Raw genomic sequence first — 25,681 nt, 5'->3', positions numbered from 1 at the left:
CTTTGGCCAACTCCTGCTAATGTGGTTGGAGCTGTGGTTTTAAAGTTTAATGTATTTTTCAGACTGTTCAGGTCTTTCAGAATTGAGTCATCTTGATAGAGGAATTAATAGGACAGGTTCAACTGTCTTGATTTTTGGGCAGCAATACTTAAAATGTTGTTGAGGGAGGAGGGCAGGGAGAGAGAAAATTTTGTATTGTTTTGAAAGGGGTAGAGATGATGTGAGGGATCATGAAGAATTTGTTACAAATTATATGCCACCTGGGCGGTGATCTTAGCTTTTTGAGAATATCTCTAAGGGGAGTGTTTGTATCTTGTGTTAAATATCTGGTACCGGTTTCAGTAACGTTTCTTTCAATAATTAGGGATCTGAAGAACAATGAAATTTCCTGGACTATTGAAGACATGAACGGTGCTTTCTCTGGGCTTGACAAACTGAGGCGGCTGTGAGTGGGATTTGCTTCATGTTTGTCTCACTCTCTGACCTGCACGTTCACTGAAGGTCCAGTCTACAGGTTCACATTTGGAAGAGTTTAGAACTAGAGGCTTTATATCTGGTTGTTGCCCTTGGACATTTTCCCAAATGAGTATTGTTACACAAGATGGGTATTAATTAGCTTTTCTTCCTTGGGATGGTGGTTTTGTTCAACACTTTGGTGAGTTGTAACTTATTTTAATATCTAGATAAGAGTGTTAAATTGTTTTGAGTGCTTAGGCTCTTGGGATTATCATTGTATAAAAATTAATATGCTTACTAAGTCCGCCATTTTGAACCTTTCAGAGTTGTATTCTGCTCACAGGAGTTTTTAAGTGGAGTGACCCAGTGTCCACTGATAGTACTGCAGTAGGTTCCAAGCAGTAGAGGAGGAAAACCTGCTTCTATTTAGCCTTAAAGTGGCCTTGTAGATGGCCAGATTCTGGGTTTTAAGTTTTCAGGTTGGGTTTCATATAGCCCTAAGCTTCTGTGGATGGTGAAAGTGTCCATGGGGAGGAAGGGTAAAGAGAAGATCTCCACTATATCTTCTTTGCTGAGTATAGTTTTTGAGACCATTTACTTGTTAGCAAGTTTCTACCACTTCCTAAAAAGACTTTCAAAATCACTGCTTTAATTTAACTGCCAGAGTAACTTACTGAATACCTACTTTTGCTGAGTTCTCTGCTGAATGCTTTGAGACCCTGCTGAACTGTATTACTGAAATAGATGGCATGGATAACATTTTTACAGGATACATTATTTAATTGAAGAAAATAGAATTATTCACAAATGATTTTAAAAGCAATTCTTTTCATGAGAATTCCATCCCCAAATGGCTTTAACTGTTCCAATGTAATTTTTTTTTTTTCCCAGAATACTCCAAGGGAACCGGATTCGATCTATTACCAAAAAAGCCTTTACTGGTTTGGACGCATTAGAACATCTGTGAGTGACTGGAATTTAGTTACCCTAAAGGAATCTGAGATGGTTATCTACTTATGTGTCATGAAAGATAAAGTAGAATGTAATTTTGTTGGCATCCTTTCTGTACCATAAATATATTTACACATCTGCTTATCCTGTACCTATTTGTCTACCTATCTATATCTTCATGGCAGTATATAGGTATATATTTTCCTTTGCATTTGAGGACATTGCTGCACATTATTGGGTTTTCTTTTAGTTATTTTTCTCAAGCGGTGACATACTTAGTTTTCAAAAACCTACCGTTTATTGTATATACATGTCAGGCATTATGCCAGGTATTTATATACAGTCTCATTTAATCCTCATGAGAAAACTATTCAGGGGCACCTGGGTGGCCCAGTTGGTTGAGTGTCTGACTCTTGATTTTGGCTCAGGTGATCCCTGGGTCATGGGATCGAGCCCCACATGGGGCTCAGCGCTGAGTGTGGAGCCTGCTTTAACATTCTGTCTCTGCCTCTGCCCCTCTCCCTTGCTTGCACTCCGTGTCTAAAAAAGGAAAAACTATTCAATAGCTATTACTACCTTTATTTTGAAGTGAAGAAATGGAAGTCCAGAGTGTCCATTGATTCCATCGAACAGTTAAGATGGTGACTTGAATTTTAAAGATACAAAGACCACTCCCCGCGGTCGTCAGGCATGACATTAGGAGACTAGTAGCACTACTGGGAGGCTTTTAGTAGTTTGTTGTTGTGATTAATTGTAAAGCAGACAGTCCATTTTCCACCTTTGTTCTTTCTCTTTTTCCATTTTGCTACCAGTCCATCGGCTAGCAATTGACAGAAGTAGGACTCAAACCGGGGCTGCCTCTGCCGTAGGCGTCCCTGTGCCGAGCAGCTCTCACCTCCACGAGCTCTGCACCACCCCCTCTTAGCAACTCCTGGCACACAGTTTTGAAATGACATTCAGGGACTCAGATATTTCCAGCCACTAGGAAGGCAAGCTAGCCAACCTTGGTAGGAGTCGAAACCTGCATGAGCTTGAACCGACCAGCTTCTTCCAACTGGATCTGTGTTTTATACTTGTCCAGCAAAAGTACAAAGTGATACTAAATGTCTCCACTCTGTTAGGGAATGTTTGTAGCCAAAAGTTTTAATAACTATTAACTTCGACAAAAGATGTTCTGATTTACAATACACATTTGGTTGTACCCGTGTTTGCACTGCGTATCAAGAGGGAAGATTTCACCATTATCCACGACCACCTTGTTGTCTTCTGACTCACTTGTTAGTTTGAGGGAGGTTTGGATGGCTAGCCACACCGACAAAAACAGTTCGGGCTGGAGGAGGGTGATTCTGCATTGCAGAATTTGGAAGGGCGGGCCAGTGTTGCTGGACTTCTTGAAACAAATTGCTTTCAGAGGGAAACTAGCCAAAAGGGTTTGTCATCTGACCCATTCCATTTCTGGGAAAGTGGAATTAGTGGATCAGTGGAGTATTGACCTCGGCTTTAGCTTTCTAAACTTTCTTGACTCTCCCAGCCTCTTTCTCTGCCCATGTTTGGTACCTTCACTCTGTCCTCTCTTGCCCCTCATCTCATTCAAAATCCTTTTTGTACACTCTGACCTGTAAAGAAAACCAGAGTAGTAATCATTGTGGAGAGTGCTTTAATTCAAACTGCTTGTAGGTACTAGTTACAAATAAAGTCAGCCTAGAATATTCTCTGGTTTTACTAATGCGCTTCCCAGAGTGTGTTATGGCAAGTACATCTCGTCTGAACACCGTACTGTCTTTAGCAGTGACATACATGTGTGTTGCAGAATGGGCTACTAAGAGCATAGGTTTTGAAATTGAAACTAATGGAGTTTGCATCTTAGCTGTGCCTGTCATGCTGAACAAGGTAGTAAAACCATCTTCTTTTGGGTTGCTGTGAGGAGTAAATGTTAAGTCATTTAACCCAGTGCATGTCATAGAAAGGATTTGATGCATGATGGGTTTTTTAAAAAGGATAACTATGAAGAATTTTAGTTGTGTATTTAAAAGTTACTCTCAGTAACTTCTGAAGTTCTAACTTCTCAAGTTACTAACTTGAATAATGAGAAACAATAAAGTATCACAGCAGAACAAGCCATATAACTATTTAAAAAAATACAGCAGAACAGCTTAGGCCCTTAGGAGTCAAATAACCTGTACATAATGATACAAAGCAAATCTCTTTTACTATAACAGAACCTACCTCTGATACAAATAGATATTCTTGTTCTTTGATCTAAGTTTCTTGTGTTCTTCTGGAGTTGCATGGTTTATATATTTTAGCGCATGGAGTAGTTCGGTGAATGGGGTGAGGAGTGTGGGCCCAGCCTTTCCCTGAGGCATGCAGTGACCATAATTCGCTCTAATGTATTTTGTTTTCAGAGATTTGAGTGACAACGCAATCATGTCGTTACAAGGCAATGCATTTTCACAGATGAAGAAACTTCAGCAATTGTAAGCTTTTCTTTTTCTTTCCAAGGGTTTCAAATAAAACATGGTGGGGGGAGCTCTTATGAGGTATGTCATCCTAGATCACGTGTCTTTGAAAAGTGTCTAGCATGTCCTTAGCATTACTTAATTTTTATACCAGAAAGCAAAGGGAATTGGTTATTTGTTCCTTTGGTCAAAAAGAGGAGTATCTTTTTGTTTCTGTTAGGAATTTGCAATTTACATTTTTGGGACCTAATGCAGGGCAATGAATATCCCAGTAACAGGTCTTCAGTAGTGAGAGATTTTTGATATATCATCAGTCCCTCTCCCTCAGTAGGTCGGTAAGAACAAACAACATGGTGCTAATACATTTCTTACATTTTAAGGTGGACTAGAGAATATTTATTTCATAGGGTGTGTGTATTTGGTTTCCACGTTCATTGCTTTGTTAATATTTACTTGAGTTAGTTTACTTGTAGAATCTGCATTTCATATAAAACAAATTGAACATAATTACTCTCCTCAGGCATTTAAATACATCAAGCCTTTTGTGCGATTGCCAGCTAAAATGGCTCCCACAGTGGGTGGCAGAAAACAACTTTCAGAGCTTTGTAAATGCCAGTTGTGCCCATCCTCAGCTGCTAAAAGGAAGAAGTATTTTTGCTGTTAGCCCAGATGGCTTTGTGTGTGGTGAGTGTACCTGTTGCCTCTGCATTCCTTCTTTTTCCCTCCAGCTAATGGTTTTGAATAAGCTTATGTTCCCTGTCTCTTTTTTTTAATGTTTATTTATTTTGAGAAAGAGTGCAAGTGGGGGAGGGGCAGAGAGAAAGAGGGAGACACTGAATCTGAAGCAGACTCTAGGCTCTGAGCTGTCAGCACAGAGCCCGACGCAGGGCTCAAACTCATGAACTGTGAGATCATGACCTGAGCTGAAGTCAGATGCTTAACAGACTGGGCCATCCCTAATGGCGCCCCCTAAGCTTCTGTTCTCTTAATGAAGCTTCCGTGTCTGCTGAGGTCGATGTAAATGGATCTATCGTGAAGATTTTAATGTTACAGATGAGAGTTTTCCAAAATGTCATTGTTTTGACATCAGGGTGGTTTGATGGAAAGAGTAGGACATTGGATCTTGGGAGAATTGAAGGACAGGGGCAGCCCTCCTGCTTCCCTAAATCTCAATCTCTGTGTCTGTGAAATGGGAACTCTGTGGACTTCCCTTCCCAACCGTGGGGTTGTTGAGAGGCTGAACTAACCCCTGTGTAAATGCTGTGTATTAAGAGTAGAAAGAGAAAAATTATCTGCTTATGATTGATGGGCCGTTAACAATTTTGCTCCCGGTGGGTAAAGCACTATAAGGAGTAGAAAGTTTGAATTTATTATAAATAAATGTAAGGTCCATTGTCATAGCATTTAAGAATCTCAGTGTCAGAAATCTCACACTTCACATTGCTAGTCAGCAGATTGGATCAAAACCCAGGTTCTCATCTCCCTGGTGCAGGCTTCTGTCTACCACACCACACTGCTGTTTACTATTCACCACCATGGAGACCTTTGTAAAAATAAATGTGCACATAGAACACGAAATCGACTTGTGCTTAAATTTTAGCGTGTGTGTTAAGATATTACAGAACCTAATTTTACATTGGCCTTTAAAAATTTATTTGAAACTGCTTTGCCTGCGATTGTTTAGTCAAGTACAAGAAAAATATATTTTTTTAGGTTGCAGCATTAAACAGTGCCAACGGTTTCTGGAAATAAAATGTCTGATGTAGCTTTTGGATCTAAATAAGCTTTTGGCACTCATCTAGAAGGGCCTGAGCCATGCCTTTCCCATGGTGCTTATTTCACAGTTCTCTAGTCTCAAGATAGGAACGCGATTACTTTGAGACGTACATATGGTGTCCTTAGATTTTTCTGTCACTCCTTCCATTGTGGATCTAAACATTGATATACCAGATGAGAATTTTAGAATAATTCCACGGAAGAAGAAACCATCCTGATTACAGCATGGTATTGGAAGTGTGCAGCATTGGAGTTATCAGAACATTCCCATGCCCCATTCACGCATGTGCAGACACAGAGGTATACATAATCATTCTCTCTCTCTCTCTCTCTCTCTCTCACACACACACACACACACACACACACACACACACACACTCACACACACTCACGAGTTGTTTTTCTAGAGCACCCAAATAATACATTTCAGTATTTCTAAGCTGTTTTCCTTCTGGGTTTAGACCATCTCCAAGAAACTGCAGTTCAAGAAGGTAACTTTTCCAAAAAGTAACAGAGAACTAAAAATAGCTGTTTGGAATGAAAGAGTTGCTTAGCTCTAATTATAATGTAGCTCCAACAGTGTAGCACAGCGGCCTGATTGATTGTCCACCCGAAACCCCAGGCTGAAGCCAGGGTCTCACAGGAAGTTTGAAAGATGCTTTTTCTTTCACTGCAGGATTATCTTTTTCCGCTGTATCTAAAAATTACTGCTTTTTAATATGGGTTCTGTCTTTGGTAAATGGGGTGTTAATTGCTGTCTTTAGTGATAGTGATTTCTTAATTTCCCTGCTGCTTACTCATGGGTAACATGGAAAAAAATCGCACTTCCCCAAAACAAGTAGCATTTAAGTATGATCTCTGAGCCTGGAAGTTCCATAACTGATTTCTTCTTTTACCTGTATGAAAAAAGCATAAGGGGCCTAGGATAACCTATCTTCCAAAATAGCAGTCTCCTCTCAGTTAGTGACTGATAAATAAGTTTCAGTCTCTCTTTGAAGTGAACAAATTAGTTGATAAACACTCTCCCAGGCCATCATTTCAACACTAAGACTGTTAGTCCATCTGTGAAACATACACAAAGGGTAAAACCTGAGCCCTCATTTGTTTTGGGTTTCTTGGTATTAAAAAGTGAGTAGCTTTTGGACTCTCGAGCCTTAAAATTGTTTTGTTTTCTCCCCTCCATCTTGAACAGATGATTTTCCTAAACCCCAGATCACGGTTCAGCCAGAAACACAGTCGGCAATAAAAGGTTCCAATTTGAGTTTTATCTGCTCGGCTGCCAGCAGCAGTGATTCCCCGATGACTTTTGCTTGGAAAAAAGACAATGAACTACTGCATGATGCTGAAATGGAAAATTACGCACACCTGCGGGCCCAAGGCGGCGAGGTGATGGAGTACACCACCATTCTCCGGCTGCGCAGCGTGGAATTCACCAGTGAGGGGAGATATCAGTGTGTCATCTCCAATCACTTTGGCTCATCCTACTCTGTCAAAGCCAAGCTCACAGTAAATAGTATGTGGTCTGACTTTTCCTTTTGCATTTAAAGACGCCTTTTAGATTTGGTTTTCTCTTAATCCTGACCCTGTCTTCTGCTCAGAGTTTCCCACCTAACCCTTCCCTTCTCTGCCTCTCTGCAAAATTAAGAGTCTTGGCACTATGCAAGCAGTTATTGTGTCGAGGACCCCATCGTGGTGGGTAACACAGGACTGAATCAGACACTCTTTGCTCTCCTGGGAGTTCACAATATATTAGTCTTTTTTTTTTTTTAATTTTTTGCAATGTTTATTTATTTTTGAAAGAGAGACACAGAGTGCGAGTGGGGGAGGGGCAGGGAGAGAGGGAGACACAGAATCTGAAGCAGGCTCCAGGCTCTAAGCTGTCAGCACAGAGCCCAATACAGGGCCTGAACTCACAAACCATGACATCATGGCCTGAGCCAAAGTTCGATGCTTAACTGAGCCACCCAGGCACCCCATTTTTTTTCATTTTTAATTTTTGGAGAGTGTGCGTGAAAGCAGAGGAGGGGCAGAGGGAGAGAGAGAATCCCAAGCAGGCTCCATGCCGACCCTGATGTGGATCTCAATCCTACGACCCTGGGATCATGGCCTGAGCCAAAATCAAGAGTCAGACACTCAACCACCTGAGCCACTCAAACACCCCAACGATGTATTAGTCTGATGTGGGGAGGCCATGATGTATGCTGTTAGAGCACACCGCCTTTAATTCTGAGGTCTGGGTTGGAATCCTGCAACTCGTGCTTATAGCTGTGTAACCCGTAGCAAGTTACTTAACCTTTCTGTGCCTCCATTTCCACATCTTCCCCCCCCGCCCCACATCTTTCAATTAGGTATAATGGTACCTACCTTACAGAGAGGTGTGATCTTCATTAAATAAAATAACTGGTACAGAGAACTTAGCAGAATACCTAGCATATGGTGAGTGCTCACTAAAGGCAGTAAGTATTAGCTAGTGTTAGTAAAAATATGTAATTACTTTGTGTGGCTGGTATACATTTTTATGACTGGAGTCTTACCACTTTATCTTTAATCATTTGTACTTTCCGTGGTAGGAGATTTTCTTGTATGATACATTAATGTATCCATTCTACAAATGATTGCTGAGGCCTGACACATACAACAATTTTGAGTTTAAAATTGTAGGACAAAACACATATCTAAAGTCATAGAATGTTGGAGCCAGGAGAGAGTGGTCAGCGTACAAAGAGATTAATTGATTTGCCCAAGATCTCACAGATGATTACTGAGGGAACTGAGAAGTATCTTGAAAATAGCAGAAAGACCTTCACTCTGAACATCAGGTGACCTGTGTTGTTTCAGCCTGACTTCATCATTTCTGTGTCTGTGTAACCTTGAGGGCACCTCTTCATCTCAGCTTTACATTCCTTATCTTGCAATCAGAAATAACACCAGCCTTAACTATGTCAGGGGCATTGGTAGGTATGTACTTAAAAAAAAAAAACCAGAATGGAAATGAACCCCTAAAACTCCATAGCACTGATGCCCATATTCTTTATCTGATTTCAGTGCTTCCTTCCTTCACCAAGACCCCCATGGACCTTACCATCCGAGCCGGGGCAATGGCGCGTCTGGAGTGTGCCGCCCTGGGGCATCCAGCCCCACAGATAGCCTGGCAGAAGGACGGGGGCACAGACTTCCCTGCTGCGAGGGAGAGACGCATGCATGTTATGCCAGAGGACGATGTGTTCTTTATTGTGGATGTGAAGATAGAGGACATCGGGGTTTATAGCTGCACAGCTCAGAACAGTGCAGGAAGCATTTCTGCAAATGCGACTCTGACTGTCCTAGGTAAGTGGCTGTTGTCAGGTTCCGTGATGTAAGTTAACCTTAAAGATAACTAGCTCCCCCAGAGGCCCTAAGTGTCCCAAGTTGTGAGGGTGAGAGGTAATCCATAAGACACTGCCTTCCCTTGGAGAGGGCAGATGGCTTCTTGGGAGCTCGACCTGGGGAGTGCATTACATCTTCTAGCCTGAGGCCAGTGAGATGAATCTGCTTCTTCTGTTCCGAGGGCAGGAGAAAAGTAAATGCTTTGAAGCTTCCCCTTTTTGGAGTCACCTTTTCCTCTGCCCTCCTCTTCCCATTGCCCAGTCTCTACCAATAATCCTAACACTATAAAAAATATTTAAAGAAAAAAAAAACATGTGAGCAGATTGGGAAGGACCTGTTCTCTTTTCGTGGCCTGCCCTGCCATTCTGGAAATCAGGAGTTTGTCTTTTACCTTTTGCCTAAACGGGAGCTTTTTAAGCATTTGAATATGTTAATCATCTGTGTATCTTTGAAAGAGTTGAGCAAAGTAACCTATGAATACCAGAAAATAAAAATACTTTCATAATTTAAATATAGGTTTGGACATCTAGCACTACAAAGTTTCCCTTTAAAACATTTAAACATTCTGAAATCTTTCCTCCATCAACACATCCCCCTGCTTAAAATTATTTTTATATATCTTCTGTTTCTAAGAAATGTCTAAAATGTTTCACATTGCCCCTCTTCCACAATTCCCAATCTTGCCAAGAGTGAGAGAGGCTGAGATTTGAAAAATAGTAAATATTATCCTTAACAGGTGTCACAATAAATGACAGCCAAATAATGAAATGAAATCCCAAATGTTGTATACACATTTAGGCTCTTAAAGAAGTGTACACATTAAGATGTGGAAGAATACATTGTTAGGTGCCAATTTTAGTAAATTGAACTAGTGGGTCTTATGATATGCAAAACCTAATTTCATTTAGATTAAAAGCATAACTTGTCATTTCAGAGACACCATCCTTTCTGCGGCCCCTGTTGGACCGAACTGTAACCAAGGGAGAAACGGCCGTCCTGCAGTGCATTGCTGGAGGTAGCCCTCCTCCCAGACTGAACTGGACCAAGGATGACAGCCCCTTGGTGGTCACCGAAAGGCACTTTTTTGCAGCAGGCAATCAGCTGCTGATCATTGTGGACTCTGATGTCAGCGATGCTGGGAAGTACACGTGTGAAATGTCTAATACCCTTGGCACTGAGAGAGGCAACGTGCGCCTCAGTGTGATCCCCACTCCCACCTGCGACTCCCCTCAGATGACCGCTTCGTCGTTAGACGACGACGGATGGGCCACCGTGGGCGTCGTGATCATAGCAGTGGTTTGCTGTGTGGTGGGCACATCGCTCGTGTGGGTGGTCATCATATACCACACAAGGCGGAGGAACGAAGATTGCAGCATTACCAACACAGGTGTGTAAACAGAAGCTTGGCACAGCGGGCCGTCGTCATGTGTGTTTGTGGTCCCGTGGTAATTTTCGTCTAGAATGTGTGTCTCACATCCTGAGGCCATGGCAGAGGGGTGACTCACTTGTTGCAAGCTGCAGAAATATGGTTAGCTAAAAATAACACCTCAGCCCCAAAGAAAGCTGACGTTTAAAGATTAATCCTTTTTGTTAAAACCTCATCAGAATATCCTGTTGGCTGTGAGATACAGCCCAAATCACAGAGTAAAACAGACTCACTCTTTCACACGGTGGTGATGGAGAACAGGAGCAGCCCTTCAGCTGTGAGCTTTACACGCTGACGTAGTTCTTTGTCTTGTCATGTGTGTGCAGCCATCTGGGGAGGATCCTGTTATTAGTGGGAGGGGGCTGTCACTTGACTAATATGTGCAGACTCCTCTGCTGGTAAATATTAAGTTGGAAAAATGGCAGAAATCAAGCTTAATTCAAGAGCTTAGATACATCCCATGAAAATTCCTAAGCCTTTATTTTTTGAAATTTGGGAGGGGTATTCTGGAGAAGATCAGTAGAAAATGGGCTTGTGCTCGCCGAGCAGCAGACAGAAAGCCCTAATCTTCCTTACCTAAATACTATACAATCAAGATGGGTTTTCAGGAGTAGGTTTACTTGATTTGTACAGAAACCCAAACAGTATTTACTGTTCATCAAGGAAGGCTGTGGGGTATGTACGGTCATCCTGGGTTAACAGAGTGCTGTTGTTGGATTGTAGATGAGACCAACTTGCCAGCAGATATCCCTAGTTATTTGTCATCTCAGGGAACCTTAGCCGACAGGCAGGATGGGTACATCTCCTCAGAAAGTGGAAGCCACCACCAGTTCGTCACTTCTTCAGGAGGCGGATTTTTCTTACCGCAACACGACAGTAACGGTAAGTGTTTAAAATGAACACGGGCTGTAGTTGTTTTGAAATAATTTGATGGAAGGCTGAAGTACAGTTCAAGAAATCGATACACTCATATATTCAGGAACTGGCCTAGCATCACTAGCAAAGCTTGAAATTAAATACTTTTATGCTGTTCTCTTAAATACTGGAAAAATCTTTGTTTCTGATAATAATAGAAGACCAATAGAAGAACTAAAGTTTAATTTCCCCATGCAACGCGGTATTTTCTTTACACCGTAAATGCTCTTTGGCCCTGAACGTTCTCCTTTTTTAAATGACGTTAACTGGTTTCATGTATGGTCTTAAAAGTCAAATGAGAGGAATCAAATTCTGACTCTTTAAGAACTGTATGGTTTTGGGGCACCTGGGTGGCTCAGTCGGCTTCCAACTTCAGCTCAGGTCATGATCTCACAGTTCCTGGGTTTGAGCCCTGCATTGGGTTCTGTGGTGACAGCTCAGAGCTTGGAACCTGCTTTGGATTCTGTGTCTCCTCTCTCTCTGCCCCTTCCCCACTCACATTCTGTCTTTCTTTCAAAAATAAGCATTAAAAAAAGAACTGTGTGATTTTAAGAATAACCATGGAGGCAGCATAAGACAAGCACGCAGGCTTGGTTCAAGACCCACTTCTGACACTTACTCCCTGTGTATCCTTGGGCATTTCTGTAGTACTTATTAGGTTGTTGTGAAATTAAAATGATACTGGAAAACTGCATAGTGCTCGGCACATACTAAAGGGCTCAAAAAGTGAAAGCTATTGACATTCTTTTCAAACATTTTACCATCTTGTCCCACAAGCATTTACGGAATATCTGCTCTGTGGTGGACTCTGTAGGCAAGAGGGAAGATACTTGTTTTCAGTCTCATAGTGTAGTCAGTGATGAGACAAAAATTTCAACAAATAATCACAAAGTGCTTGGCAAGGCAGCGGTGTAGAGATAGAAGATTTGCACACCCAGGTGGGTGTTCTGGTTGGGCTCATTTGGTTGCAAAGGGCAGAAGCCCAAGCTTGTTCAAATGTAGCAGGGTTTACCGGAGACATTTATGAAAGTTTAAAGCAACAGAACTGGAATGCAATAATGCAGTCACGTGGGTGCTGGGGCTGGAGATTGGTGCTGTCAGCAGCTCCAGAGGCCACCAGCATCACTGATCACATTCTGCACAGTCTCTTCTCTCGAAGACTGCCCGGTTCCTACTTCTCAGGCACATGGCCTATCATGGCATCTCTCACCTGCACCACATCTCTTGTCCTCCTTCTGTGGCCACTGCTAACTGGCATATCATTTCTGGGTTTTTTGGCTCAGATACTCACAGTAGGGATTTTTTTTTTTTTTTTTTTTTTTTTTTTTTTTTTTTTGGCTGAGCTCATCTTTGACCTGGGCATTCAGAGATCATTTGCTGAAGGCCCCTTCCTCATCCTGCTCACCTGTGACATTATGGAGGAAGGGGGCAGTGCTGATGCCATCATGTGTTTCAGACCATGGCTGCTTTAGGTGCTGTACGCAGACACAGATCAGTTTCTCTCGTAAGCCGGGAGGGGAGGCTCATCCAGGTGAACACGTCCGTATGATGGTTAATCAAGTGCTCTTTCTGTAAGATGGCACGGATTTAGTTAGTTACTAATCCATAGGCCTCAGTAAATTTCCTGCTATAAATTTCTGCAATCTATTTCTTTTATATGTCATTCTATCCAAAATTTTTATCTCTAAATAATGGAAAACACCAAAAGTGGAGACAGTGTTGCAGGATACTTGAATCAAATTCATTTGGTGACCGAGATGTCTGTTTTAAAGGAACGTGCAATATCGACAATAGCAGTGAAGCCGATGTGGAAGTTTCCACGGATCCATTCCTTTGTCCCTTTTTGGGATCCTCAGGCCCTGTGTATTTGAAGGGGAATGTATGTGGCTCCGATCCTTTTGAAGCCTATCATACAGGTATGTGGTTTTCTTATCTGAGTTCTGTTTCCTGGAGAGATTTTCAGAAGCACTAACTCTGGCTCTTTCTGATAATGTCCCCAAATTCGAAAGGCTGTGGCCCTAACCTGAGAACAGCTTTAATGGACCACTGTGAGCCCAGTCACATAAAGAAAAAGGAGTGCTACCCATGTCCTTATCCTTCAGAAGAATCCTGTGAACAGAATGGCAGTGATGTAGGATGGCCTTCACATGTGAGGAAATTAATCAACTCCACTTACTCTCAGAATGAAGGACCCGGAATGAAAAGTTTGTGTCTAAACAAGTCCTCTTTAGATTTCAGTCTAAGTCCAGAGCCAGCATCAGTTGCTTCAAGTAATTCTTTCATGGGTGAGTTTATTAACTTAGTAGACCCCTTAACTCAGGACTCACATTCCATGTTGTATGTGGGAGAGCAGTGAGCGCCTCAGATGCCAAACTTGTGAAGAGTGTTTTGTCGTTGTTGTTGTTGTTGAAATGGTGTTGTCATGACATCCTGTGAGTTAGTACACGTGTTTCTAAAGGCGGAGTCAGCCATGGGGGATTTTCCTTGATTATATATGTAATCCGTAAGTAAGCCCTAGGAGCTTTCTGGTTAACACTGTGTGTGGCATCATCTAGAAGACAAGAATTTGGGGAGTGACTTAGGAGCTCCATTTGTCAGCCATGTGGAAAAAGTGGTTTTGGGCTACGGCAGCTTTTGGGGTGGAGTTGTGCGCGCTGCCTGATTGTGGTTTGGGCTGTCTGGTGGCGCTCACACTTGGACCACGGTCGGAGGGTGGACAGCGTCCCGATCCCGCCTGGCAACATCTGCCCGTCTGCCAAGCCGGACTGCTTTGGCAGAGGAGCCCGTCAGAGCCTTAAAGCCCAAGTTGGTGGTGGTAGACACTGGCTAGTGCCAAGACTCATTTGTGAGTTTTTTGGTCTAGTGCTTCAGACAGGCAACGGATAGAACTGAGGCCATCTTTTCACTGAGTGAGGGTATGGGAAAATGAACCACAAATCATCTTGTTTTTAAAAAATGGGATTTTAAAACCGTTTACCAGCTTTTAAGAAATTTTGTTTTGTTACAGTGTAACTACTTATATTCCTTCTTTTAACAATGAAAATATCTTTTATATGATTGCGACAAGAATTTGAGTCAAATAATATTTTGTTAGTGAAGAAGAAAGGGCAAGGCATAAGGATGATTTTGAGAGAAGGTTTCTGTATCTAGACACAATTTACTTGTAACCAACAATCCACATCTCCTTCATGGAAAATTGTGGACCCTTCAGTAACAAAGCTAGGATTTGGAAGAACTTATATTGGGGAAGTTCATTGCACAGTGATTAATATTACTGTAGGTTATGAAATGCAACAATTGGACATATGTGTTCATTCCTCAGCTCCGTTCCGTAAGTTCTCTCTCCATAACACAGATATACATATACCTGAAACCATAAGTGACTTGTACAAAACACTTATTTGTGCTCACTGGGTAAGATGCTCCTTCATTTAAAATGTGTTTTGATATCCATACTAGCCAAAGGACCCGTATGTTAAGGGGTGTTTTTTGTTTTGTTTTGTTTGTTTGTTTTTTGTTTTCTTTCAGGAACATTTGGAAAGCCTCTGAAGAGAGCTCACCTGGATGCTTTTTCAAGCTTTGGACAGCCATCAGATTGTCAGCCAAGAGCGTTTCACCTAAAAGCTCGTTCTTCCCCAGACTTGGACTCTGAGTCAGAGGAATATGGGAAAGAAAGGACAGATTTTCAGCAAGAAAATCACACGTGTACCTATCAACAGACCTTAGAAAACCATAGGACTCCAAATTTTCAGTCTTATGACTTGGACACCTAGACTGAGTAGGAGCAAAGAAGAGCTCTAACATACTACCTCAAGCAGACTTTTATTTAAAAGAGAGAGAATCCTATGTTTTTAAATGGAGTTATGAATTTTAAAAGGATAAAATGTCTTATTTATACAGATGGACCAAAATTACAAAAAGTTATAAAAAATTTTATACTGGGAGTAACTTTCATATAAGGATACCTTTTTAAACTATTTTAACTTTGTTTTATGTGAAAAAAAATCTTAATGTAAATTAATGGTATGAATCCATGACTATTTTATGTATTTTTATAATGCCAGATTTCTTTTTATTGAAAATGAGTACTAAAACATTTTAATTAATACCTGTCTTGTACCTTTTTTGAATAGAGGTCACTTCATTTTATTTTGCACATTGCATTTAATAAAATGTGTCATTTTGATCCCAAGCCCCATCTATACAATTACAGTTTTTGTTGTTCTCAACACATTTTAGGCTTAATAATTTCATATTATCATGTCCAAATTGAAGGAAATTCTACTTGGCACATTAAAATATGAGCCAAAACTGACCATTCTGCCTATCACACAGAGTTGAGGTAATGCAAACTCAAATCAGATTAGTGTATATAAAAGCACATTGTAAACGAAAAAGAGCTACAAAGATTTGAGGTGTATTAATTTATTTCTAACTTTACAAAGATTTGTTGGTATAGTCTGGTATAATGTAGTGCAACCACCATTGCTTAAATCACTGCCCAAGCCATGTTTCTTTAATTATAATAATGCCTTATGTGGCCTGATGCCTTGTGCTTTTCCAAATAGTTTCACATTTACCATCCCTTTAATTATAACAAGAGCATGGTTTACTGCACATTTCTGTAGTTAAAGTGGCTATAACAGAGGTGATTTTCATTTACTGTTCCAGGTTATAGTGGGATGCTGATAGAAATCTTGGCTATTTTTTACTGATTTTGTGTTGGATGAGCAGTTCTTATAAAAAAGGTACTTTTAAGCTATTCTAAAGAATTAAAATATTTTCCTAATTTGGTTATCCTGCTTTTGGTAAAAACTGAGTATCAAATCTGTTACTTAAACTATTTAAAATATTTGTTTTAAATAGTATTTAAGTGAAAATGTCATTACATCGTGCGTATATACACACAAAACATGAATATAGTCATCTTTAAAATTAAGTGACATTATTTCAATTACTTGAAATAAACTTAAGTCTACTAATTCAGGTGATGAAATTGGATTTTTTAAAGGCAATTCTTGTTTACGTCTATAGTTTAAAGACCAATCCTCTTGCCCAAGAATAGTTAAATATATATGGGAAGAGTTAATGCATAGCACATTAAGCTTTAAAATCCAACCTGATGAAGGTGTGAATTTATGCCATTTTCAGTCCTTTGAACTAAAGTGAAAGCAGTTGTTAGAAAAGCAGATTCTTCTCGGAGGATATATTGGGGGGGGTGACGTTTTCCTGCTTAGGGAATGTCCAGTTTTGTCGTCTGTGAGCCAGAAACGACCCCAGACTGTAGTAAGATTTTCTTCCTTTAATGTAGACACCAGAGTCTAGGACAGGAAGTTGATCCTTCCTTGGACCACCAGTGACTACGTGCAGAGAAGTGATTTTGTATGCTTTGGCTTTATCATATTGCCAGACTTTCAAAATCTTATTAACTTGTCTTCATTATTGCCAGATGTGTTGCAAGCATTGATGGGGGCCTATTCAATGATTAAGAACTTCTTTTAAAGGATTTCATTTTTCCGGACTTAGCCACAAAGGTTTAAATCATTAACACTTGAAATTCAAAAATTATATTCATTCTACTTTAATATGATTTTTCCCTTTTACTCTGTGTGTATATATGGATTACAGATAATTTTAGCTGTGTGGAAAAACAGGAGCTCAATTTCTCTTTGACATTTGCAGGAAAAGAACGTATATAATCACAAAATGAATCTAGTAAGTATTAATATATCCTAGAATAATACAGACTTCAGAAAAAGATAAATACCAAATCATTTAGTTTATGAAAAATAATGCCTAAAATTTTTCAATGTAATCTTTCTGTGCTTTCTGATAAAGACTAATTCACATACAACATATCTTAATAGATGTTCACGCCACTTTCATAGTGTTTTCTTCATTACCAGTGCTAATGATAACATCGTTACTGTGTGTAATCTCAACCTGTTTTTTAAGATATTCGGAGATAAAGGTTATATAATTGTGGCAGGCAACATTAAAAAAATTTTTTTAATGTTTATTTTTGTGAGAGACCGAGTACGAGCAGGGGAGGAGCAGAGAAAGAGGGAGACACAGAATCCGAAGCAGGCTCCAGGCCCTGAGCTGTCAGCACAGAGCCTGACTCGGGGCTCAAACCCAGGAACCGTGAGATCATGACCTGAGCCAAAGTGGGACACTTACCCGACAGCCACCCAGGTGCCCCAGCAATATTTTGTAATGTCTAGTCTGTGGAACGTTTACAACTCACTTTCACAGTCCTCTTAACAGAAGCCAGAAATTACTTCTCAGAATAAAGCCAATGGTACTATTTTTAAAAACTTGATGTCAAAAAGGAAAGTGAATTGCTATTTGTACACACCTGAAGGGTGTTAGTCCTTTTGATTTAATGTGATAGGAAGTAATTTATAACCAACATTACAATAGATGTGCTACAGGGGTATTTTTCAAGAAGGAGAACCAAATGTCACCACAGAGAGCCTGCTGTGTGCCTCCCGCTCTCGGAATCTGCAGTGGTTGGACTTGTGTAATAGGATAATTTAGAACTCACTATTTTTTAAGACGGCATTCCATGAACACATTGAATAGCTCAGCGTCCTGCCAAAAAAACTATTAGAGTCTTCAAAGAGGGGTACGGTTTCTTCATGAATTGAATTATTTCAATATTTGAGAAATATCCAGTTACCAGAACTTACCTTTTTCCATGAGGCACTTTTTAAACTAATGTATAAAATGAAAGTCTTTTAACAGAGAAACATTGATCCCAATATTTGGGACCATTTGGTTTGTTTTTGTTTTTGTTTTTGTTTTTGTTTTTGTTTTGAGAAATCTGATAATTGGTGTCTTTTAATAAAGATGTTTGATTTAACTTGAGATGTATTACTGAGATTAAAAAAACATGAAAATCTATATTATAGATTGAAATGTATACAGTTTCCCCAAATCTCTCTATTGTAAAAATTTCAAGATAATTTATCATTTCTACTGGTTTTAGTGTCTAGGGTCCGAATTCTGTATCCTCCCATATGATGATTGATATCCATGAGCATAAGAAATTATAATCAGTGTTTGCATGTAGCCTTTTATTAGAATTACATGTTTTAGTTAAAGAATTTTTAAGAATACATCTTAATAAGGCAAAGCAATCCACAATTGTTACAATTTCACTCTTGGATTTCTATAATTTTCATGTATCTCTGTTGGGTTTTATGGTTGATTTTGGCTTTTAACAAGTAAACTTTTTTTTTAATCCTGTTTAAACATAACACCTAATGCCTTCATGAGATTATTGTCATTGTTTTGGTAGTTACTGTGATATTTCTGCATATGGTTTTGATCTATCTACAGCTCAGAGTGGAAATTCGATAACACACTCTCAGCTGTCAGACATTTCTTATATACTTAGTTGTATGTATATTTTCAATCAGTGATAGAGAAATGAGTAAAATCCTTGTCCTAATTAGAGGGACAGGAAGCAGGTTCATAAATACTTATAATACCTTGCATTAAATGCTGTAGCTTTGGCCCCTGTAGCTATTTTTGAACTAACTTTGTAATTTTAATGGAACTATGTACAAGTGTTAAATGCACTTCACTCAGCGTGTCCTAGAACAAGTTGATTATCCAGGTTTCCCACCTGCATCCCAGAACAATTTCATTTCTGGTACTCCCTTCCATGTTTAATGATCAGTAATCACCACTCCTATTGATTTTGCACCTGAATGTCCTCAAGATGGTTTATGCCTTCCCTTTTAGCCCATTGCCACTGCCAAGTTCAGACCCTCATCTGTCTTTTGTCCTTTGTCTCTCTCCTACCCGATTCATTGTTTCACAAAATTAGTTTCCTAAACTAGATCTGAATCGGTCACTTTCCTGTTTAAAAACCATTGATGGCTGAGCTTTAAATCCCATTTATGGTGTATAAGATCTTTCACTCAGATCCAGCCCACCCTTCAAACCATACCTGCTTTGCAACCCCCTACTCCCAGCTTTTCAGAGAACAGTACAGTACCCCTGACCAGCCCCTCTGCACCTCTGTGGTTTATATTGACACATGTACAGCCTAAAGTTGAAATTTGGCAACAACACTCTTGTCCTTGTGTGTATTTTCTCATTTTTGTTTTTGCAAACTTTTTTTTGAGTACTCTTAGGTGCTATCTTAGATGCTTGGGCTATTAAATATTAAAATTAAATATTTTAAATACTCATAAATATTTTTCCCCAAAGAAACTCCTAGACATACGAAAAAATTATTGTCCTGAAATGTTTATTTTTCTTCTGTTAGAATCCAGAGGCTCCTTGAAAAGCAAGCTTTTCCTTTTTGCCCCACACGTAGCAATGTTTTCCCATAGAACTTCATATGAACTGTCATGAGAGTAGCACAGGAAGCTGTTAGTTACAAAGCCAGCTGTGATGTCATTGTATGAAAAATACTAAGAACGGTTAACCTGTGTGTCAGTAGGATGCCTTCTAGAAAGAACTGAAGGAAGTCAAAAGATCTTTGTTTCTTTTTCAAACAATCACCAGATGATTTGGTCCAGCAGTCAGCAGGAAAATAATTTCCTGTTCAGTTTACTAAAAGTAAACAGGTGGCCAGGTGTGTCAACAGATTTTTATTTGGGTAGGAACTGCACATATGGCCGCCCAGCTACTATATATTTCTCAGTCACCTTGCATTTAGGTGTGTCTGTCGCTGTGTGACTTTTCCCCCCAGTGGAATGTGAACAGAAGTAGAAAGCCTGGACACATAACCTTTACTTACAAGCACCCATCCACGTCCTTTTCCTGCAGCTGTCTGATTGGAAAGCCATAGCCGAGAGCTGCTCTTCCTTGACTTCACCTGTAGGAGAGACTGGGTCTCTGAATGGCTGAATGGAATACGGTCTCCCCACCAACCTGGGATATTTGCTTTGAAGACTAGCAACATAAGTGAGGAAAAAGTGCTTATTGCACTTGAACATGGCATTTGGGGTGTATTTATAACAGCTTGTCCTGCCCCTGCTTGAAATCATATTTTAATATGAAGAACAGCCCAAGATGCTCATTGACTTTGTTCATTAATTTATCAAGCTCCCTTTTAAAAATGAACAGCTTGGCCTCAATGACCAGCCCTAACATAGATGCCAGGACTTGGGTTCCACTGTTGTGGCAGGTCACTAAGTCCTTGACCCTGCTAGCATTTACTGAGCATCCTCTTGCAGTGGTACATCCCACCACTGTTACAGTGTCCTCTCTTTCCACCTCAACCATGGATATACTTTTAAAGGAGGCTTATTGAGTGTATTTGGTCATACAGATTTTTGCAACTGTGTTTCAAGGTCTCTTAACAACACATGAGTACCAGCAATGTGATAGACTCTTGGGATATCAAAAGTCAGTGAGACATGGCCTGGATCACTGAAGGATTCTTCTTTTCAGGAGGTCACACCCTGATAAAACAGTGATGATTTTCTTACGGTAAAATTCTCAATAAAAGTAGGTATTAATACAATCAATAGTGGATGTGATTTGCCTTTCTCGGGACACAAGTAGTTATAAGCTTATCACAACCAGGAGAAGAAAAAAAAACCTGTTGCCTACACAGTGTAGCTCCTTTTGAGTGGCTTTATAATTCACATATCATGTTACATGGATGCTAATACCCGAGAAGCTCTATGCGAATAATAACAGCTATATAGGGAAGGAGAAGCCATTAAATCTATGCAAAATATCGTGGTGATCAAAAGTTAGAATTTAATCAGTAATGATTAAATTTTATGGCTATGCGTGTATAACTTTAAAAACTTCACTGTTGATATTTATTTTTTTAATCTGAAATCTCCCAGCTTCTAGCTTCCCATTCTTTTCCTCATTGAAACATAATGATTGTTGAAACAGTCATTTTCAGACATTAGACGTTGGGAATCACAAGGCAATGATCCCCAAGGAAATAAAAATCAATAAGGTGAGCCCTTTAATACCAGACTATGGCATTGGAAGAGGGGACCAACTGGAGTCCAACCATCTATCTGAGTGAAAGAGAGTTGGGAGTGTAGGGTACTACATAGGAGAAAACTACACAGACAATTTCAGAGATCTGCACAGGTTCCCCTTGAGTCTTTAGTTGAATACCCATTAGCACATGCGTGTGAGGCAACAACCCAAGGCCAGGAAAAGAATTAGAAGGAACATTTCCGAAGTTCCCACAGGGGCAGTAGTTGGTCCTACTAACTGGAGTGTAAAACTTCATAATTCAGTGGGCATCAGGTAGACTGCCCAGGACATTGCCTTAGTAATGGGGCAAAATTAGCCCTAAAGACTGCTCTGGTCCCACCTAAAAACTATGAAGACTCAAAAGAGTCAAGCTAGGGGCGCCTGGGTGGCGCAGTCGGTTAAGCGTCCGACTTCAGCCAGGTCACGATCTCGCGGTCCGTGAGTTCGAGCCCCGCGTCGGGCTCTGGGCTGATGGCTCAGAGCCTGGAGGCTGTTTCCGATTCTGTGTCTCCCTCTCTCTCTGCCCCTCCCCCGTTCATGCTCTGTCTCTCTCTGTCCCAAAAATAAATAAATGTTGAAAAAAAAAATTAAAAAAAAAAAAAAGGTCAAGCTATTTCAAAGTTACTTATCTGTCTTTGAAAACAAAGCTCAAGAATATTTATAGAAATACCAAAATACACAGCACTCAAGTTTAAATGCATAATATTTGATACAATAATAAAAAAATTACCAGGTTTGTAAAGAAGCAGGGAAATATGACTTATACTAAGGAGGAGAAATCCATGGCTAGACTCATACCTAGAAATGGCATAGATAATTCCATGTATAAATAACATTTGTTACAGAAGAACAGACTTATTTACAAACCCAATGAATACAATGGATCGAGTGTTTGGTTCTCCTGGGAGAGTCAGAGAGGATTTAACAAAGGAGGGAATATTTGAGCTAAATCTAAAGGGATGAGTAAGAAGTGGCAAAAAAGGGAAAGGAAATTTTAGACCCTGGAAACAGTACCGATATCAAAGTACAGATGAAGGTATAGGGCTGTTCAGGGACCAGTGAGTGGCCCTGTGTTAAAGGAAATGTATGTGAGATGTAGCTGGAGAGAGATGTTGCCACCCCTCTGGCTTAATCTCTTTGCTCTCAATATATAAAAATGGTTATATGTGTCCTGTAAAGCAATATTTATATTCCCTTAGCCTCACCTGTACATTATCTTCTCACCCATTTTTTCTCAAACTTCTCAAAAGCACAATTCCTCTTCAATCTGAGAGACAGGAATTTGCTCAAATTCAACTGAAATTGCTTTGGCCAAGATCACCAATAGAGATCATCAGTACTCTGAACTTCTACATTTGCTCACGTGTTTAGGTCCTTATTTGACTGAACTAATATATTGTTGCATAATCTTTACTTTCTGAATCTCTACATTCTTCTTATTCTGCTCATGATTCTCCCATTCATTTTTTTTCTTGGTCTCCTCCATTGATTCTTCTTCTACGCCCCACTCCTTAAAAAGCAGTGTTGCTCTGAGCATAAGCTGATTGGAGTGGCTAATGTTTATTCTACACCAATTAATTTTCTATTTGCTTTATGTCTCTTTTCCAATCCTGTTATTTTCCATCTTTTTGTGTGATTTACAAAGTATAATTCCAGGGAGCCTGGGTGGCTCAGTCGGTTCAGTGTCCGACTTCAGCTCAGGTCATGATCTCACATTTTGTGAGTTCGAGCCCTGCATAGGGCTCTGTGCTGACAGCTCAGAGCCTGGAGCCTGCTTTAGATTCATATTCTCTCTCTCTCTCTCTCTCTCTCTCTCTCTCTCTCTCTCTCTCTCCCTCTCTCAAAGATAAACATTAAAACAATTTGTTAAATAAAAATAAAAAGTATAATTTCACTTATCTGAAGTATCTAAAGTAATCAAATTCATACAAACAGAAAGTGGAATGATGGTTACCAGGGCTAGGGGAAAGGGGGACTCTATTATGGAGAGTTTCAGATTTACAAGATGAAAAAGCACTGGAGATCTGTTCCATAACAATGTGAATGCACTTAACCCTATTGAGCGGTACCCTTAAAAATGGTTAAGATGCTAAATTTTGTTGTCTTTTTTACCACAATAAAAAAAAAATGTCCTTTATAATCAGAATGTACCTGAAAATTTCCCCCAATGTGGTTTTTAGTTTTTAATAGCTATTTAAATAGCTATTACCATTTGACTTTGCTAATATATTTGGATTTTGCCATTTTATTTTCTTCTGTTTCCCATCCTTTTTCTATGCTTTCTTCATTTTCCCCTTTCCTTTTTTAATTTTTTATTTAGTTTTAATTTTTTTAATGTTTATTTTTGAGGAAGAGAGAGACACACACACACAGAGCAAGAGTGGGGAGGGGCAGGAAGAGAAAGAGAATCTGAAGCCAGCTATAGGCTCCAAGCTGTCAACACAGAGCCCCATGCAAGGCTCGAACCCACAAACTGTGAGATCATGACCTAAGCCCAAGTCTCACTCTCAACCAACTGAGCAACCCAGGTACCCATTTTTTTCCCTTTCCTGACTTCTGTTAGATTGCTGAAAATTTTCTTGTTCACTCTTCTTTTACCTTGCTAGTTTGGAACCTGTTGTTTGCATTTTTATTCTTTAGGAATTTACTACTAAAATGCTAACATGCATTTTTCTGTTTTGTTTTTTTTTTTTCTAGCAAGAGGGAAATCTTCTCTGTCCTTCTCTTAATGAATGACTTTAACACATTCTTCCTGAGTTCCTACCACTTCCTACCACCTCCACTCTCTCCAATGATGTTTCTAGAATTTTCTCGCAGATGGCTTTATAGATTGCCCAACATATTTTACCATTACTTCGATCATTTTTGTTTTCCTATTTAATTTCATTTCGTTCATTTTTCTTATTGATGAACTCTATCCCTTAAGAGTTATTTTAACTTGTGGAAAAGTACATTTTCATGGCCTTTGTGAGTCTTCATCGGTTCCTCACTCTTGAATCATGGTTTAGCTTGATATAAAGTGTTAAAACGATGGTAGTTTTCTCTTGGCATTTCAGAGATACTACTCTGTTGTCTTCCAGAATCATTAGTTAAAATCAGTTTTAAGTAAAATCGTCATTCTTTTGTTGCTAATCCATCTTTTCTCTCATAACTTTTGAGACTTTTACTCTATCTTTTATGCCTTTCAATTTCACTGCGATGGGTGTGAATGTGGGTTTATTTTTATTGATCATACCTGCAACTAAGGATGCACTTTTGATATGAAAACTCATAACCTGAAGTCTTGAAAATTATTTTCTAGAGAAGGGTTGATTTGTTTTTGAAGTCTCACATCCCTTTTAAGATGTAATTTGGAACCTCAAATTATCTTTTACATTTTTAATTTACTCTCCTTGTGTGTTTGTTGTAGGCAAATGCCCAGTAGTGTCTGAATTCTCTAATTCTTTGACTACATTGTAGAAGGTCCTCCTTTTTTTTAAAGTCAAGGACGCTGTCTATATACACACAATTGCTAGCTGTATCTGTTTTTAACCATTTCTGAATTATATCTTCTAGTTGGTATTTCACAACTTTTCCCTGGGTCATAGCTTTTGTGTGTCTCTGAGAATCTTAAATAAAAAGGTTTCAAAATCATGTATAGATTGTTCCATTATTTGTATTTTTTTCGAGACTGACACCATCTCCCACTTGTCAATATTATTGACTGTCTCTTTTAGTTATGTGCTTTGGAATTTTGGCTTGCAGGTTGATCATTTTTCTTTTCTCCCTATAGGACCACTTTTGTTTTTCTCTATAGTGTTTTTTATGATAGCCTTGGGGGCATAGCTGGACCACTCGCCAAGAAGTAGGTTTCATAGTAGAAACTACGGATGATAAGCAGCACTTGTCCCATTCAGTCAGAGGAGTAGCAGACAGCTTGGTTCAAGTCCAGCCTGTCTTAAGTGCTGCAAGTGGACAGATTGAAAACCTTCACCCTGGTCAGTAGCCACTGCTTTTTGCACTGCATTCCACAGGTAGGGAGCCTCTTGCAGTGCCCAATCTCATGCAGTAAGCCTGGCTTCATTCCCTTTGATGCCTGAGGAGCTTTTGGCTGTTGGTCAAACTTCTGGTTCCATCAGGTTTTTGAATTAGAACTTAATAGGACTGTGACTTTAGCTTCTCATATTGCTGTGTGCTGTGTGCGTGTGTGTGTCTCATGTACATACATCCATAGATGCATACATGGATGTTATATTTACTAGGTAAAGATTGAAATAAGAAATCAAAATTTGTCATCCTGACCAAAAAGAGGTCTTCTAATAGAAATTGGAGGTAACTATCATGGAGGGGCGCCTGGGAGGCTCAGTCGGATGGGCATCTGACT

General features: G+C 39.7%; 1 protein-coding gene across 2 annotated transcripts in view; it reads left to right on the top strand.

Annotated features, from left to right (window-relative positions):
• LRIG3 (leucine rich repeats and immunoglobulin like domains 3) overlaps window positions 1-15,219 on the top strand; it is a 49,032-nt gene extending 33,813 nt beyond the window's left edge. Inside the window, exons 9-19 of one of the 2 annotated variants that reach the window (XM_030323084.1) lie at window positions 365-445; window positions 1,348-1,419; window positions 3,813-3,884; window positions 4,387-4,550; window positions 6,835-7,155; window positions 8,688-8,969; window positions 9,943-10,395; window positions 11,158-11,316; window positions 13,122-13,265; window positions 13,359-13,634; window positions 14,878-15,219. In XM_030323084.1, the coding sequence (XP_030178944.1) occupies window positions 365-445; window positions 1,348-1,419; window positions 3,813-3,884; window positions 4,387-4,550; window positions 6,835-7,155; window positions 8,688-8,969; window positions 9,943-10,395; window positions 11,158-11,316; window positions 13,122-13,265; window positions 13,359-13,634; window positions 14,878-15,122 (2,269 nt within the window). In that variant the 3' untranslated portion in view covers window positions 15,123-15,219. The remainder of the gene's footprint in view (window positions 1-364; window positions 446-1,347; window positions 1,420-3,812; window positions 3,885-4,386; window positions 4,551-6,834; window positions 7,156-8,687; window positions 8,970-9,942; window positions 10,396-11,157; window positions 11,317-13,121; window positions 13,266-13,358; window positions 13,635-14,877) is intronic. The other variant, XM_030323085.1, reaches the window with a different exon arrangement.
• The last annotated feature ends 10,462 nt before the right edge of the window (window positions 15,220-25,681 follow it).

Source organism: Lynx canadensis, chromosome B4 (assembly GCF_007474595.2).
Source record: "Lynx canadensis isolate LIC74 chromosome B4, mLynCan4.pri.v2, whole genome shotgun sequence".
Classification (NCBI taxonomy): domain Eukaryota; kingdom Metazoa; phylum Chordata; class Mammalia; order Carnivora; family Felidae; genus Lynx; species Lynx canadensis.
The sequence above is the reverse complement of the archived record's forward strand: the minus strand, read 5'-3'. Positions and strand labels throughout refer to the sequence as shown.